Below are 15,346 nucleotides of genomic sequence, written 5' to 3' on the forward strand. Positions count from 1 at the left end.
ACCCTGTCACTAGAGTGAGTTTAGATGACACAAGAGGAAGACAGCCATGGCCCTTTAAGCCAGGGCTTTCAGTCTAAGAGATGCTCCTTAGGTGAGGGGTGTCGAATAAAGGGAGAAAACCTCCTGTGCAGAGACCTTAACAAGCACCAGAGGGAATTTACAATCCTTTCTCTTTAGAAAGATCTTCCCCAGTTTAAAGAATATTTGGTACTTTCTACTTTTCTAAAGGCCTGAGGGATGCCCTGAAACATAAAAAAAATTACATCAATTTTTTGGCAAACTGTGCTGTTCCAGATATGCAGAGGATCTTTAGCAAACACAAAAAGGAAAGGGGAAGCAGACAAAGTGCCAGCTAAACCATTTCTTTAGCATGTTGTCGTCATGTTGCTTTGCAGATTTTTGGTCCCCATCGGGGGAAAATGTGATCTAATAAGGTACTAATTTCAAAAGGAATATATGGAGGTTATCCTGCAGTAGCTTTTAATTGTCTCCTTCCTGCACCACGCCATTCTGCATCCAAAGGGGTGAGTTTCTAGCCCCAGTGTTGGAATTTTCCCTCTTCCCTCTTAGCTCTCTACAAGTCATTTGCTCCAACTCAACCAGGGTCTAGTGCTTAAAATTCTGGATGGAGCAGGGCTCTGGCTGCAGCACATCAGAAGTGACTCATATTTGTGTGTTCTATCCATTTCATGAAGACTGAAACATGCTCATAATGAGCAGCTCTTCTTTTGTTTCTTCTGTTATGTTGGAAGAGGAGAACTAAAGAACTGAAAGAAATAAGTTTAGTGTTAAGAAATAAGCACTGTCATGGGCCCTCCCAAAGATCCTTAAACATCTGCATATTTCTCTTGTAGCCCAGAATGTGGCTGAGACAGCACATGATGTGTTGCCTGATGCAAGAACTATGTTCAGTTAATGCATATTGCCAAGTTTGTGTCTGCAAACAGGAGCTTGATTTGCTATGTCTGGGCTGTGTCTGATTGTACTCATTCACAAAGCCAGTGAAATAGCTGGAAAAATGGTAGAATACAGGAAACTGTTGAGCTTTTTGATCAATTATTCCAAAACAAGAACGGTCAAATACAGGCCAGAGGATTAAAACCCAGCTGGAACCTATCCTCATTTGTAATATCGAGTTAAACATTTCGGAATGGTCTGTCCCTTCCCAGTCCACCCACTCGTGTCAAAAGATGATGCAGTTAGATTTGCTGGTGGTACCAAGATCCTGGTAAGCTACAGACACGGTCCCTCTGGACAGTCAGATGTGTTCACTGTGTGTCACCTCCTGGGTTACAGAGCAACAGGGTACCATTTATTACACTGCTGATCTCAGATGTCACTTCCTCTGTCATCTCCATTCATAGTTACATATGACTTGCAGAATTATTTTCAGCTCTGTTTGGCTTGTGTGCAATCCAACTTTGCAGCTCCCCTCTGGATTCTGTAAATACAACAGCAGGGAGAAGCCACCCTTTGTCCCCTTGTGCCAGGAGGACCTGCCAGACATCAACACGGACATGTTCCTGAAGACCAAACTGCTTTCTGTAAGTCTGCTCACAGATTTCATAATCCATCTGTTTTCTGTAAAATGCAGTTATTTACAGCAAAGTTCCCTCCACTGTACAGTAAGTGGCTGTTTATGTTGCTATTTCTGATGAAGCTCAATATTGTCTATTTTTCATTCTATCTCAGCACTGCCTTTAATTGCCTCTTTCCACCAGATTTACGTATTATCCCTCCCGGCTGTTCACACACAGACTTCCCTTGACTTGGCAATCTTCCAGTCACTCCGTACTCCAGGCAGAGGTACTAAAACAGCAGAGCAGTTGATGAGAGTTAAAATAAATCTACATTATGTTATACTGTGTGGCCCACAGATGACTGAGCAATGGAACAACAGAGCAGCCGAGACTGGTCCGAGGTTCTCTTCCTGACTGCTCATTTCATGTACTTTTGGGCAGGTAAGTAACAAGGTTGTAGGGGCTTAACAAATGTCTCTTCAAATGTTTTCAAATGCCATTATTTAGCACCACTGCAAGGAGGAGTAAGTCAGAATTAATGATTCTCTCAAATACCAAGTGAAAATTGTTCTTACAGGAATTGGCTTCATAACCCTGACACTTGAGACACCTGGAAAAGCAGAGACATTCCCTGGAGATCTGCTGAGGTCATTAACACAGCCAGGCTGACTCAGCAATGCATCTACATGTGCCCAAGTGCAAATATATAAGGGAGCTTAATGGTTTTAATGTGCTGCTCAACATAAATATGCACCTATTTATTTCGTAAGTACATTCTTGAATTAAGGCTCCAGCTTCTTTCCTTCTAATGCACCCAGACCCCACTGCTCAGTCATTGCCAGTAGCTGCTGGTGTCCAGTGATACCTGGGAGCCAGCAATGTGCTGCTGTGTCCCCCAGAGGAGCTGCTGTGGTTGTGCTCTTTGTCTTACCTCTCCTGGGCACAGGTGAAGCCCTCAGGCTCCTGGCAGGCTGCCATGGCAAACCCAGCACGCTGCACGTTGGCTCGAGTGGGGAGTAAAGGCCTCAATATTGCATCTCAAACACTGATTAGTAAAGCAGGCCATTGAAAAGAGTGTTTGTTTAGCTTATGGAGATTGTGGAAAAGAAAACAGCTCCAGAAATTCAAAGCTAGAAATGCTAGAGCAGGTACATCAGACTCCTAAAAATGAGCTTCCACGCCTCCACCTTCAGCTGCAAGGATGAAGGTCTGTCTCAGACAAGCAGCTGAAATGCAGTTCAAGAAAAAGCCACTCAAAAGGGTCAAGAGCAAGGATTCAGGCAGTAAAATAAACACCTGGAGCTGGAAAAATCCTTCTCCATTTTTCCTCCCCCATGTTTTGGAATTATTGTGCCAGGAAAATATTAAATCACACAAGTTTCAATAAAGAATGTATTGCTTGGATGGCATGGGAAATTTCTGAGGGATATGGCTAAGGAAATTAAAAACTTTGAGAAGTCAGTGATGAAAGGTCAGATAGGTGAGCAGGACTAAAACATTATATGGACTTCTGGAAACAGTGCTGTAATGGGAGGATATTCCTCTGGCTGATGCAAGTGAGCATTCAGAGGAGGTGTGTGCATAAAATGCAGAGGGACTTTGTTTTGTATTTTCTGCTGTAATTCAGCACAAAGGTTCCCTATGATATTTTTGTTCAACTTGGGAGACTCTTCCCTGTAATTAGGAGAGGGACAAATCAGGTCTGCTAAAGCACTTCTGTATCCAGAAGGCCATTTTTATGTCTTGAGAACCAGGCTGCTTTTGCTGTGTCACAGCTGTCAGTTCGTGGCACACGAGCGTTGTTCCGTAGCTTAACAAGGTTGGTGCCTCAGAAAGAGGCCCCTCACGAGCTTGTTTCCTCACCTGCATTTTGCTTAATGCTGCAGTTCAGTTTGAGGTCATTAGATCTTGCTAAACACACACCAACAAAAATTAACCCATCACTGGATTATTGCAACTGTGTCACTTAGGAAAGAACACCCCTCCCTGTATCAGAGTACGGGGTGTACTGATCGGTGCTTCCCACCTGTGCCAGTCACACCTGCACAGGGGGTATGTGCAGGGGAGGTGGCAGTGACAGACTGGCCACAGCAGGACAGGCTCTGCATCCTCACTGACTGTGCCTGCCTTGTGTTCTGAGCACCCGTGGGGAGGATCTCAAAGGCACCCACAAACACTGCTGGTTCCTCTCCCTGCTGTGTTTCTGCAGCTTGAGGAGCAAAAATAAATGCCAGAAATGTCACCAGGCTAGAACACAACAATGCACGATGAAGCAGATAAAATGACTCACAGGTCTCCTCTGCAGTGCTGTTTGCAGCCTAAATATTTTCAGGGCAGAAGGCTGCAGAAGGAGGCTGCAGAACTTTCAATCTGGAATTATCTCAGTCTCCAGCAAAATCCTGCCTTTCAACAGTTCTTGGCTTTTCACAAAAGTCAAATTACTATTAACAAGTCCTGGGAATTCAGTCCTGGGCATCCTGCGTGCATTATTCCAGGAGGAAAAATAGAGGCTGACACTGCCCTTCCCTTGCAAAGCTTTGTCTGTGGGCAGGTGGATGCAATCGGGTTTTAACCTTTGCTTTCTTACACGACAATTTTGTAACCTATTTATACCGAACTGCCGGATTTCTTGGCTGCCTCTCTGCCTTGACTTCACTCAGAGAGGGAAGGAACATCCTGTATCATTCTCCAAGAGGCTCAGTGGGCACAGATGTAAACAGATTGGCCAATGCAGGCACAAGGCAATGGTGAAAATAGGGCAATAAAGCAAAGACTATCCAGACCTGCCCTAGTGCATCACCGTGGACCTTACTAGAAGCCAAGAGCAGACTGGACCACCAGCCTTTGCAGTTGCTTCACACAAGGCAATATTCCCACAGGAATTTTCCTTCAAAGGCACGCAGACAGCACCATCTAGTCAACAAACATTGCATGCAAACAAACACTGGGGTTGCACAGAAATTCTCAGAGAAATCTGGGGCTCAGATCTTAGGACAAACAGGTCAGATTTTAGTACCTACATAACTCGAACTCAGAACTGGTGAAATGAATCCACTGAAGAAAAGCTGTGGAGTAAAACTGAAGGAAGATAACCAAAGTGTGTCATTCTTTCCAACTGCCCTTACATGTTTGATCTGAAATGGTAAACTCTTCTGGGCAGTGGCTCCCACTCCAGGGCTGCCAGCACCTGATGTACACATCCTAAACTGTATTCTTTTCTTCCTCCACTGCAGGGTTAATGCCCTGGTGGCACAATCCATACCCCCGCTGCCCTCACTGACCCTGGGAGGCTGAGACACACAGGGCTGGGCAAAGGCTTCTTCTTCCCAGTAATAGAAATCCAGCAGCTCTTCAGAGCCTTGACCAGCAGGCAGAGCTCCCTGCGGGCACAGGAGTGCTGGCCATCAACAGAGAGCAGACTGACAGATAATGGGAGGGGAAAGGAGGGTCATCGAGAATGATGGGACGAGGCCCATTGTTTTCCACAAAATATCCACAGCTGGAGCTGGAAGCCCATTTTCTAGAAGGTTCTGCCTCACCACCAGCAGTCACAGTCCATGTAGACTCTACAGTGGAGGCAGGGCTCCAGAGTCCCTGTATTTAGAAAACCCTGCCTGGCATTCCTGCTTTGGCAACTCTTTTATTCTGGGGGCACCTCCCTGCTTGCTTTCAACTGAGCCTTCCCAAGCCTTCAGTTCTGGCCCCAGTGGAGCTGTTCTTCATATTTTTCTGCTTCAGGAATATGTAATAAATTTATTTGGAAGCAAACAAACCCTCCTACTAAAACAAAATGAGAATCCCAGAACTGCCTCCTAAAGCCAAACCTGTTCTCAGGAGCAAGGAGAGGGACAGGCAGAAACATGGAGTCCTTCATTCCAACAGCACCTGCTCTGCCTGGTTTTACCTACTCGGATGAGCCTCCTTAACCCCCTTTCCCTCCCTCATTCCCCAGGAAGGCAGGGACTGCACTGTAAGCAAGGAAGTCCTTGAGAAAACACAAGAAGGGCTGAAATGCCTGACCAGCCATAAACAAACAGCTGTGTGGGAAATACTTTCAAGACTCCGAAACTGATTCTCCATGCAAGCAGAGCAGGGAAGCAATTAATATTCCTAGCAGAGATCCAGAATCCACCACACTGCTCCATCCTCTGCCATCTCCCACTGTGCTCTTTGCATTATTTTTTCTATATGTAACAATCAAGTGCAGAGATGGAAGAGCTCTCAATTCCCATTTGTTGAAGAACTCTCAGCATAAAGGCAGCAAACCAAAGTTACCTGAATTTAAAAAAAAAAGAAACAGTCTCTCTACTGATTTTCCCTTTTCAGAGTGACAATGAAGTTGTAATAAAAAAATTTTGCGAAATAAATGCAAAAACTCTTTGTTAACAATAAGCACCTTTTATTGACCATCTTACCATTCAACACTTATTTCATTCAATCTCCTAAATTGCTGAACTACAGTCCAGTTTAGCATTTAAATAAAAGATAACGCAATTTGACTTGTACAAAAAGTGTTATACCTGGGTGGCACAGAATTAAAGTTCTTTTTTAAAAAGCTATAGACACAAATAATCACTACCTATGTTTTGAAAATTAAGTCCTACATATTTCAACATAAAAATCAACACATATTCTCCGTATGACGCTATGCTTGTAAAAATGCCTACAAAAATCTGTTGGTTCAGAAGGCAGAGTGGGTGGAAAGTATTTCCTATTTCACCATTTAACAAATGATATCACGAAAGCTACTGGGCAGCAAAATACTTCAGATGGATCTCACCCACTAACAGAGCCCCTGACACCATCGTGTCCCGAGGATTTCCATGGGTCAATCCAGCTCAGCACAGCGACAGATCCTTGGAGTACAGACTCAAAGTCACATCATTTGTTACAATAATTAATTCAATGCTCAGGAAATTTAACAATCGAGTCCTCAGATACTGGTTATTCCCATTGGCTCTCCTTGTTGCTTTTAGTCTTATGTCTGTGTTAGGAAGTTATGTTGGTTCCAGGTGTTAAAATCTCTTCCAAATTGAGCAGCAAAGTTTCTGAGAAGCAAGAAAATTGCCTTTTGTAAAGAATACTTAAAATACTTTTTTGCCATTTTCTTCTGACCTTATAAAACTTCTACTTGAGCCAATAAAAATAACCAGAACTATTTTGCTGCAAGAACACCAGTTTACATGCCAACAGGAATATGCAGGCAAAATCATTTATTTTATCAAGTTAGCATGTGAGTGCAAATTAAATCTCTTCTGAAATTCCTAGACCCCACACAGTTTAAGTTTTTCAGCATATCCAAGAAGAAATAAAACTCCATCTCAGGAAACAGTAAGAAAAGCTACTGAAGTAAATCCTTCATTACACATGCAAAGTGGCATTTCCTGGAAAGGCAAAATCCATGTGGTTATTTTCCTCTAAATTTCCTTTTCCTGCAGGATGGAAAGTTATTCCAAGAGAAAAAAAAAAAAAATCATCACTGTTACAAAAGTGTTGTCTCCTCAGGTCAGTCCCACCGAAGTTCGTTTCCAGCATAAAGCACCTACATGGAAGCAGAGGAAAGGAGTTGGGTTTGTAGCAGACATTTATTTATACCCATGCACAGTCTTTTCCCCCCTGCAATTATTTCCCCAATGTGGGAAATAATCCTTTAAAACAAGGCCATTAAACAAGACAAAAAGGAAAACCTAAGCAAAGGCAGGAGTAGTTACTGAGGCAGTGATGGCATTGTTAGAAGAGATGAGGGGTTAGACCTCTGTAACTTCCACAGGGCTGAGATCCTGGCATTCCAGTCTGCTGGGATCACAACGTTCTCAAAGCAGAAATAGGGATTTATTTTCTATTCCCCTTCCCTACCTGTGTTTTTAAAGGCATCAAAGATATCTGGGCTGCAGTGAACATTCCATAAGGCCAACACAACTAAACATCTGAACAGAAACTTGAGTTGACTCTGGGGAATTACAGAGACTAAACATGGAGTAGCTCACATCAGAAAGGTTTTTGCTTGGATTCAAGCTCCCCATTTCTTACCACCCATAACACAATTAAATCCTCCAGCAACATTTTCTCTTCCATTTGCCACAACTTAGTCAAGAAAGTCTCAGTGTCCACCCTCGTTACCAGAGTCTTCGTTCAGCAGACACTGGGCTGTGACATAATTTCTTACAGGTAATGACAGATTTCACACTAAAAGGAGTGTTATTAATTGCTATGCAATTTTTTATACTCTCTGTTCTGGAGAGAATTCATATACTTCTCTAAGACACAAGAGTTTCTGTAACCAGCATTGGGATAAGAAAAAATACATGCCTTTTCACCTTTTTTATTAAAAGGAAAAAGTCAAATAAACTAAACTACGTATAATCAAAATTTCAATCTTCCTTCACTGAGGTACTTAACATTTTGAATACTAAAAACTGTATAATTTACTAAATAAATGTATCAACTAAATAAATGTATCAATAAATATATGTCTCTCTTGATACATCAAATCATATAATTAATAAATTTTCTAACAGAGTAAGAGAATTAATCATGGTATACACCCAAAAAGATGATATATTAATAAGGTATTTAATGGCTCTAAATGAACATAAATGATACAAATCAAAAATTAAAAAGCAATTAAAAGTACTCAACAGCTCTTATGTCCCTGCAAACCAGATTTTTATTTAGGGACTGAAATCAATGACGTGAGTAACAAATGGAAACAGAAGCTCATCTTAAATCCAATTCACAACTCAACCCTGCAAGGAATGCCAGGAGTAGTATTTTTCCCATAATACAATGTTTAATAAAAGTGTAGCTTTTTTAGTGATTTATTTTTCTACAAGTGAATTTCCAGAAGACACAGTAAAACAAGAAAAGCCTCGAGTTCTGTTTCACCTCCTTAACAACTGGGTGCACTTTGCAGCGAGCGAGCTCAAGGTAACAAATCCCTTGAGAAAGGAAAGAGCAGGGTGGGAATGCCATGTCCGTGAAGGACACGAGCTCGATAGCTTGAAACACCAAGGTCTTCCTTGAGTTCATAACACAATGTGGCACTGGCCTAAAAAAATGAACTTATCTCTTCCTGGCCACACATTGTCATGGTGATCGTGAGTGTTCCAACACCGACACCGGTCCCTGGGCCTCTCCACACCACAACAACTCCCTCGTTTTCGAGACAGGCAGCAAGGTCTCGTTGTTGTATCTTCAGGCTAGAGCTGAATTGTGATTATTGTGCTCTACAGTGATACTTATAAAACAACAAAATAAAGTGAAAGGCTCAACTTCTATCTGGAAGACCCAAAAATGTTTCTGATCTTGTCCTCATTTGCAGGAATTGTTCATACCTGCTAAGCCAAGGCAGGTGGATGTGAACCCACGTGGAGTTTCTTAACAGTCACCCAGCAAAACAAGGCATCTGCTCCATCCCTAATAACATTTGAAATCAATGTTAAACAACCTTCTGTGGTCTGTTTGGGCAGTATCAGACCAACTCTCCATTCCTAAAATGGAAGCTATTTTTTCAAATAACCACCTAAATGAATAAGCTGAGAAAGAGCAGAAAATAAAAAAGCAGATGGTGACAATTTCCGCAAAAGAATCTTTAAAAACATATACATTTAAGTCCTGATTTTGTTACCCAAACTCTTTGGGTCACTGTCAGTCAACATTTCTTGCAGACCATGATATCCTTAGAGATCTTTACTGGAAAGACTGTAAAGGCAATTAGTATTTAGTGATCAAACATAAAAAACACAGTTCCTGGATTCACCATTTGGCAAAAGTCATCTTAGGAAGGGGAACACACACACAGGATATTATCATTACTGCATGACACCCTTGATATTTTACAACTTCCACAGAAGAGTTCATTCCTTAAGCCCCAGAAATGCCACAACAGTCACTTTAAATTATCTTTACAGCTGGAAATCGGCGCTTTTTCAGAATTTAACATAGCTGTAGGTAAACAGAATTAGCAACATGTGTTCTGAACAAAGCAGCACATTCTGTTCCCCCTGCCCAAAACAGAGGCAAAAAATGCAGTTCCTTTTCTCCCCACAGCTCCCAGGCCAAGGACACTGAAGCTTTGTGGAGCGCAAATTCCTCCACGCACACGACACAGTTACACAACTGAGCAGGGCATCCTGACCCACTGCTGAGAGACTTCACTCCACATGCACTATTCCCATGGACACTAAGGAGGAATTTCATGTATTGTGCTGAATTAAGCCTATGGAATTTTATGGACAACAAAACCAATAACGTATCAGAAAAAAGGAGAAACAGACACCATCCAAGATTTTTTAAGAGATGGGTTGAAATGAGACATCCAGGATGAACTGACGCTGGACAAAAGAAATTCTAAAAATCCTTTAAAGTTGTCGGACTCTTTTATCAGTGTTTTTAATGTTGATGTCCAGTGTCTCTACTTTCCTTGTGAGCCGATCCAGCATATCATCCTGCTCCTCGATTTCCGTCTGCAGACCAAGGGCCAGGTTCTTCAGACGGCTCAGCCCGGAAGACATCTCATCTGTCAGGGGAGAGAGGGACCATGGGGAACCACCGTGGGGTGACACACCCTCCTCTAATGGCCACTGCCAGCATTCCCCCTTCTCCTGCGGGAGAAACTCTCAGTTCCAGCTTCTCAGCTCTGAGTGCTCCTCTGCAGCAGTGGCAGCACTGGCATCTCCACTGTCGTACTGCATCACTACCAGAAGTGACCACCTCCTTCTTTCTTCCATTACAAGTGAACTTCAAATACTTAACACCAAACTGGATCTTTATCAAATGACATACCCTGTAATGTCATTTTTATTTTTTAAATGTATTTTACAGAAAATCAGGTACATCTTTTCTCAGCTCAGCATCCACAATCTGCTCACTACCTCAACTGTTTTTCCTTAAACTTCATGCAGAAGTATCGTCAATACTTCTTAAATCTTTGGTGTTATTCATCATAGATGAAAATCTCCCATCTCCAGATTTTCTAATTTGGCTACAAGGTGCCTATTTTATCGCATGATTGATTGGTATAAATGCTTCTGAAGCAAGCAAGTTTTTCACAGCTTGTGAGTAGAACAAATGTGCTTCCACTAAACTCTTCTGCCTATTTCTTTGATCCATTCCTTTCTGATTTCTTTCCAATCTCTTTTTTTCTAGGTCAGCTACACAGTGACACATGTAAGCAAAGAGGCACTTTGTCCATGCGTTACAGAACAAAGGAAGGCAAAGTCAGCTGAACAGCTTCGGGAAGCAATAAAAAGAATGCGGCAAATTCACAAATTAAATATTTAGTGCCTTTCGATTCTTCTATTTCTGGCAAAACGTGTTTATTTCAAAAGCTGTGCAGAGTTCTAAATTATTTGGGTCCAAGCTGATGTACAGTTTAGTATCTGAGTTTAACTGTCAGCTCAGTAAGTTGAATGCACCTCTCCACATAAGAGGTAAGCTCTAGAAAAAGCAGCAGTGAGGATCCCCACTGGAATAATTGGGATGCCAACCTGAAGCAGTGTTTCCTTGTTGATACTACTATAACCTGCTTTATAAGATTTTTCAGAATGGATGGATGAGCCTGCCTTTTTTTTTTTTTTTAAATCTGGTTTAGGAATAAAGAATTGACAATTGTATTACATCAAACAGCTTCAGTTTTCTCACTCACCTAAGTTGGTATCAATTTTCTGGTGGTAAGCTCGCAGCTGTTGGTTCTTAGGGTAGGAATCATCCCTTTGCACTGAAGAAACTAAATCTGCTTTGCTGAAATCATTGTCTGTTAAGGGTATAGAATACAGAATGTTATATAATAAAAAAGCTAGTGAGAAGAGGCTTTAAAGTTTTAGAGAGGATGTTAAAAATTAGCCTGAACACGGCTGTCAGGTAATCCCATCACAGGGCTATCAGCAGCAGTCCAACACCACTGTCTAGGGCACCTCTCAGGATGCACAAATGAAGCTACAATTCTTCTTTTCAGCTGCCTGTTTTTAGTTCTAGCGGGTAACTGAGAGAAAAAAAAAGTAAATTCCAGCCTCCCAACTCGCATCCAGGTGGGATCAAGAGGTGGGACGGTCCCTGTACCCGAGGGAGCCGCCTCAGGCGAGGCCCCCGGAGCTGCTCTGCCCTCCAGTGGACAGAGCTCGGCATTACACGGAGGGGAGCGGAGCCCCACGGCACAAAAGCACTTCTGTGGTTACTCAGCCACAACTGTGGGTACCCTGCTGATTCCCCGCTCCTACTGCACTGATTAACCGACCGTCCCTCGAGAAAGGGACAGTTACTTGGCACATAAAAGCCATCACAGAAGTCAAGGCACTGTGGGAGGGGGAATGAGGCCAAACCCCGAGCGCTGCCTTGTGAGAATCAGGTGATGACTCGAGTAGGAAGAGTTTCAGTCCACGTTTGAGAGACCAAGGAAAATGCATCTGACAGCTGTGACAAATGATGGTGAAGAGGAGACCCTCGACATTAAGATGACATTTTGGCAAACCTGGGGCAAGGCTGCCTGCACATTGTGTGTCTCCTCTACGAGACTGGCTGCTTTTAAAGTCTTTACTGGCTATAGAATAAATTCCCCACTGGAAGGGCTAAATAAAATCTGTATCCAAATTAAAAAAAAAAAAAAATCACATCTGCAGCATGGGTATAAAGGGCTTTAGGGGAAACAATTCCCTAGGATACAAAGCCATGAAGGCTCGGATACAAATCTCCAGATGCTGGACAGCAACGTAAATCAGCAGCTGGGCAGGCTGAAGGGTCTCTGACTGCATCACTCTGCAAGTTTGCTCTGCAGGGATGACAGGCAATCAGTGTAAAATAAAGTTAACAAACCTGAATTATCCAGCTTCCTTAAATTTGGATGGCTTTCCTGGTATTTTGACTCTTGTTCTTTACTAGACATCATTGCTTCTTTTAACCTAGTGAAAAAAGAGAAGAAAAAGAAAATATTGGTATGGACCACAGGCCTCATTCTGAGTCTGCTAAACAAGAAAAGATATCACATTTACACAAGAAGAGCAAGTTTGTTAGACCTGATCCAAAATGTTCCTTTTACATAAACTATTGCCCATCAGCATTTGTGTTCACTGAAAGCAGAACTGGTCGCTTTTGTGCTCAAAATAGCAAATGGAAACATTGCTATCAAAACCAAAACTGCATCTTCTGTCTTGGAGGCAACATATTCCCTTCCTTTAGTGGAGGATGGAGGAAATCAAGCTATGCAGCATTATCAGGCTTTACAGAAGTTTCTCAGTTGAAGAGAAACAAGTACTGTAAGACACAGTCGTTTCACAGGAATTCATTTTTACTTACAGCTTTGAGGGAAACACACTCAGTATTTAACCACTAGCACACCAATGCTACAAATCGAGATTTCCTGGTAAGACTAAAGCAAGCCTGATAATTCAGAAGACTCTGATGAATTACTCGTGTAATTTTGTGTAATTGGACTGACTTCCCACAAATGCAAAGTTATTCTTACCCCTACAAATACGAATAGAAGTATGAATATTTTTTCTAGGTGTTACAGGAAACAGGGAGCTTGAAACCATCTCAGGAGTTTGCCTGACACAATCAACAGATCTTTTAAGTTCTGATATCCTGGTGACATTTCAGAGATGCTGTGGGAGACAAGGCCCAACTAAAACGTTAATTTTACTTACCTGCTGTTAGCATAATAGTCAGGGGCTCCATTCTGCTCTGGCTTGCTCTCTGGAGGTTTGGCTTTGAAGTAGTTTACCAAGCCCCCCCAAACACTCTTAATGCTGTTGATGTGCCTCTGACTCGTCTTCAGGTCCTGGTCCATTTTATCCACCATCTGCTCCGTGCGCTTCAGAGCCTCTCCCTGCCGGACCAGCTCCTGCCAGGCACCCACAGGGAAAGAGCAGCTCGTGAAGCCAAGATGGACTGACACATCAAACATTTTAACAGACACTCTAAAGAAAAATACCAGGGGTCCTTCATCTCTGTGGATCATTTCTAAAGGCAAATGGCTTTTTCACTCACTCCTCTTCCCCCAGGGCATTTCAGAGTTGCTGCTCAGCCATGGCATCAACCAGCTGTAAAATCCTCCTTCCTGTGCCATGCCAGATCCCTGGTTCCTGCTACAAACAGCATCCAGGAGTTTGCTGTGCTGCCCTTTTGTGGGGTTGACATTTGCATCTCTTGCTGATGGAACAAGCTCAGCACCACATGGGTGATGTGGCGCAAACCTGAAGGTTTTATGGCAGGGAGATGAGCGAGCACAACGATTTCTAGCTGTGAATGGCACCTTCACTGGGAAGGGATTCTATTTTTCACCTTAGTGGGATGTTCCTGATAATTTAGGAACAGCATAACCAAAGGAAATAAACACAAATAGAATTTCTTCAGACTGCAGGAGTATTTTAGTTAATATTAACAGTGCAGAATTTAGGAATTTTTATATATGGAAGTACATTATTTTCTAATTCAGCGGCACAAACACTATTCCAAAGTAATACAAAGATTTATTCTGGCAGGAAAGTTGCCTGCAGCTAGTGCAAAACAAAGAACTTGTGATCATATTCTTGCTAAACTGTGGGAAATTCTAGTTGAACGTTCTTTTTTCTTCCCCTCCCCCCGCCTCAATAAAGCAGCAAACACACAGAATTCAAGTTTTACCACAGGCCCCCTGTCAAGCCTGAGCTCTTGATTCCTCCCTAGCGCTTTTCTGGACAAACAAGTCCAGAAGTTCACAGCAGTCCCACCGAGAACGCCCTGAGCACAAGCACCTCGTGCCGCTTGGGGCTGCTCCGGGGTTAACCTGGGCAATGACACCCAAGGTACCCCATTAGCAGGTGACACAATGGACAGGAGCTTCATGAGCCACGTCCCCAGCACAAAGTGCTCTGAAACAGGAACCGAGGAATGAAGGAAATGATTAATCGGGATGAAGCCAAGCACATCACAAACAACCGACAGGGCAGGCCCTGCACCCGACCGGGAGAACTGCTGGAAACCTTTCAGTCAGACAAAAACAGGCTTAAAATCCACTCATAAGGCTCAGTAAGAATTATTAAAAGCAGATGAAGGAACGGCCGAGTCCCATTCTCAGCCATACATAGATAGGGTGGGACTGGGATTTTTCGCTCAGAACCCAAACCATCACGCAGGAAACCACCTGGCACTAACACAGGGAGGCTGCGGAACACTGACTGCCCCTGCAGAGGGACTGTCGGGGGGAAAAGGGACAACAAGACCACCCGTCCCGGAGGGCCGAGAGAGCCCCGGGGCCCTGCGGGCGGAGGCTCCGCTCCCGGCCCCGACCCACCTCGGAGGCGGCCACGCCGATGCGCTCGGACTCGTAGAGCAGCGAGAGGGAGCGGGCGGTGCTGTCGGCCGAGGCGGCGGAGCGGCGCAACACCTCCTGCTGCAGGTACCGCTGCCGGTCCGCCTCGCCCGCCCCGCCGGCACCCACCGCGGCCGCCGCGTCCTCCTCATCGTCCTCCGCGAACGGGTTGTAGCTCCTCGGGACGGCCGACATGGCGCTGCCAGCCGCGGGGAGCGCTCGGGGAGCCGCCGACCCTCACGGAGCCCCGACCCTCACGGAACCGCCGCCTCGGGCCGCTCCGCTCCTTCCGCCTGCGCGCGTCGGGCGGAACCACTGCGTGCCCCCCCCTCCCGTGGGCGGGGCGATGGCGCCGCAGCGCCGCTGGGGACGGGCGGTGCTGGGCGGGACCATTGCGGCCGCGGGGGGGTCGGGCTGGGCTGGGCTGGGCGCGCCCCTTTGCAGAGCGGGGCTGTGGGCGGGGCGGGCACCGGGCGGTGGTGAAGCCGCTGTGGGGGCCGCCATGTTGGCGGCGTGATTGGTGCTTGGCGATCCCGCGGAG

General features: G+C 44.3%; 1 protein-coding gene across 1 annotated transcript; it reads right to left on the reverse strand.

Annotated features, from left to right (window-relative positions):
• Positions 1-9,088: 9,088 nt before the first annotated feature.
• Positions 9,089-15,112, reverse strand: SNAP29 (synaptosome associated protein 29). Its single transcript, XM_027892006.1, has 5 exons — positions 14,788-15,112; positions 13,160-13,356; positions 12,330-12,415; positions 11,167-11,274; positions 9,089-10,038 (listed from the first exon to the last, which is right to left on the reverse strand). The coding sequence occupies exons 1-5, from the start codon at positions 14,998-15,000 to the stop codon at positions 9,881-9,883; spliced, it is 762 nt and encodes a 253-aa protein (XP_027747807.1). The 5' UTR covers positions 15,001-15,112; the 3' UTR covers positions 9,089-9,880.
• Between the last annotated feature and the right edge of the window lie 234 nt (positions 15,113-15,346).

This window comes from Empidonax traillii, unplaced genomic scaffold (assembly GCF_003031625.1).
Source record: "Empidonax traillii isolate 1590-97213 ecotype Southwest subspecies unplaced genomic scaffold, ASM303162v1 scaffold338:size1951571, whole genome shotgun sequence".
NCBI lineage: Eukaryota > Metazoa > Chordata > Aves > Passeriformes > Tyrannidae > Empidonax > Empidonax traillii.

Coding starts and splice junctions, on each gene's coding strand:
- SNAP29 (XM_027892006.1), bottom strand. CDS start 15,000: ATGTCGGCCGTCCCGAGGAGCTACAACCCGTTCGCGGAGGACGATGAG. Junction 11,275..12,329: donor AAGGAAGCTGGATAATTCAG/GTTTGTTAACTT, acceptor TACCCTTAACAG/ACAATGATTTCAGCAAAGCA. Junction 10,039..11,166: donor GAAAATTGATACCAACTTAG/GTGAGTGAGAAA, acceptor CTCCCCTGACAG/ATGAGATGTCTTCCGGGCTG.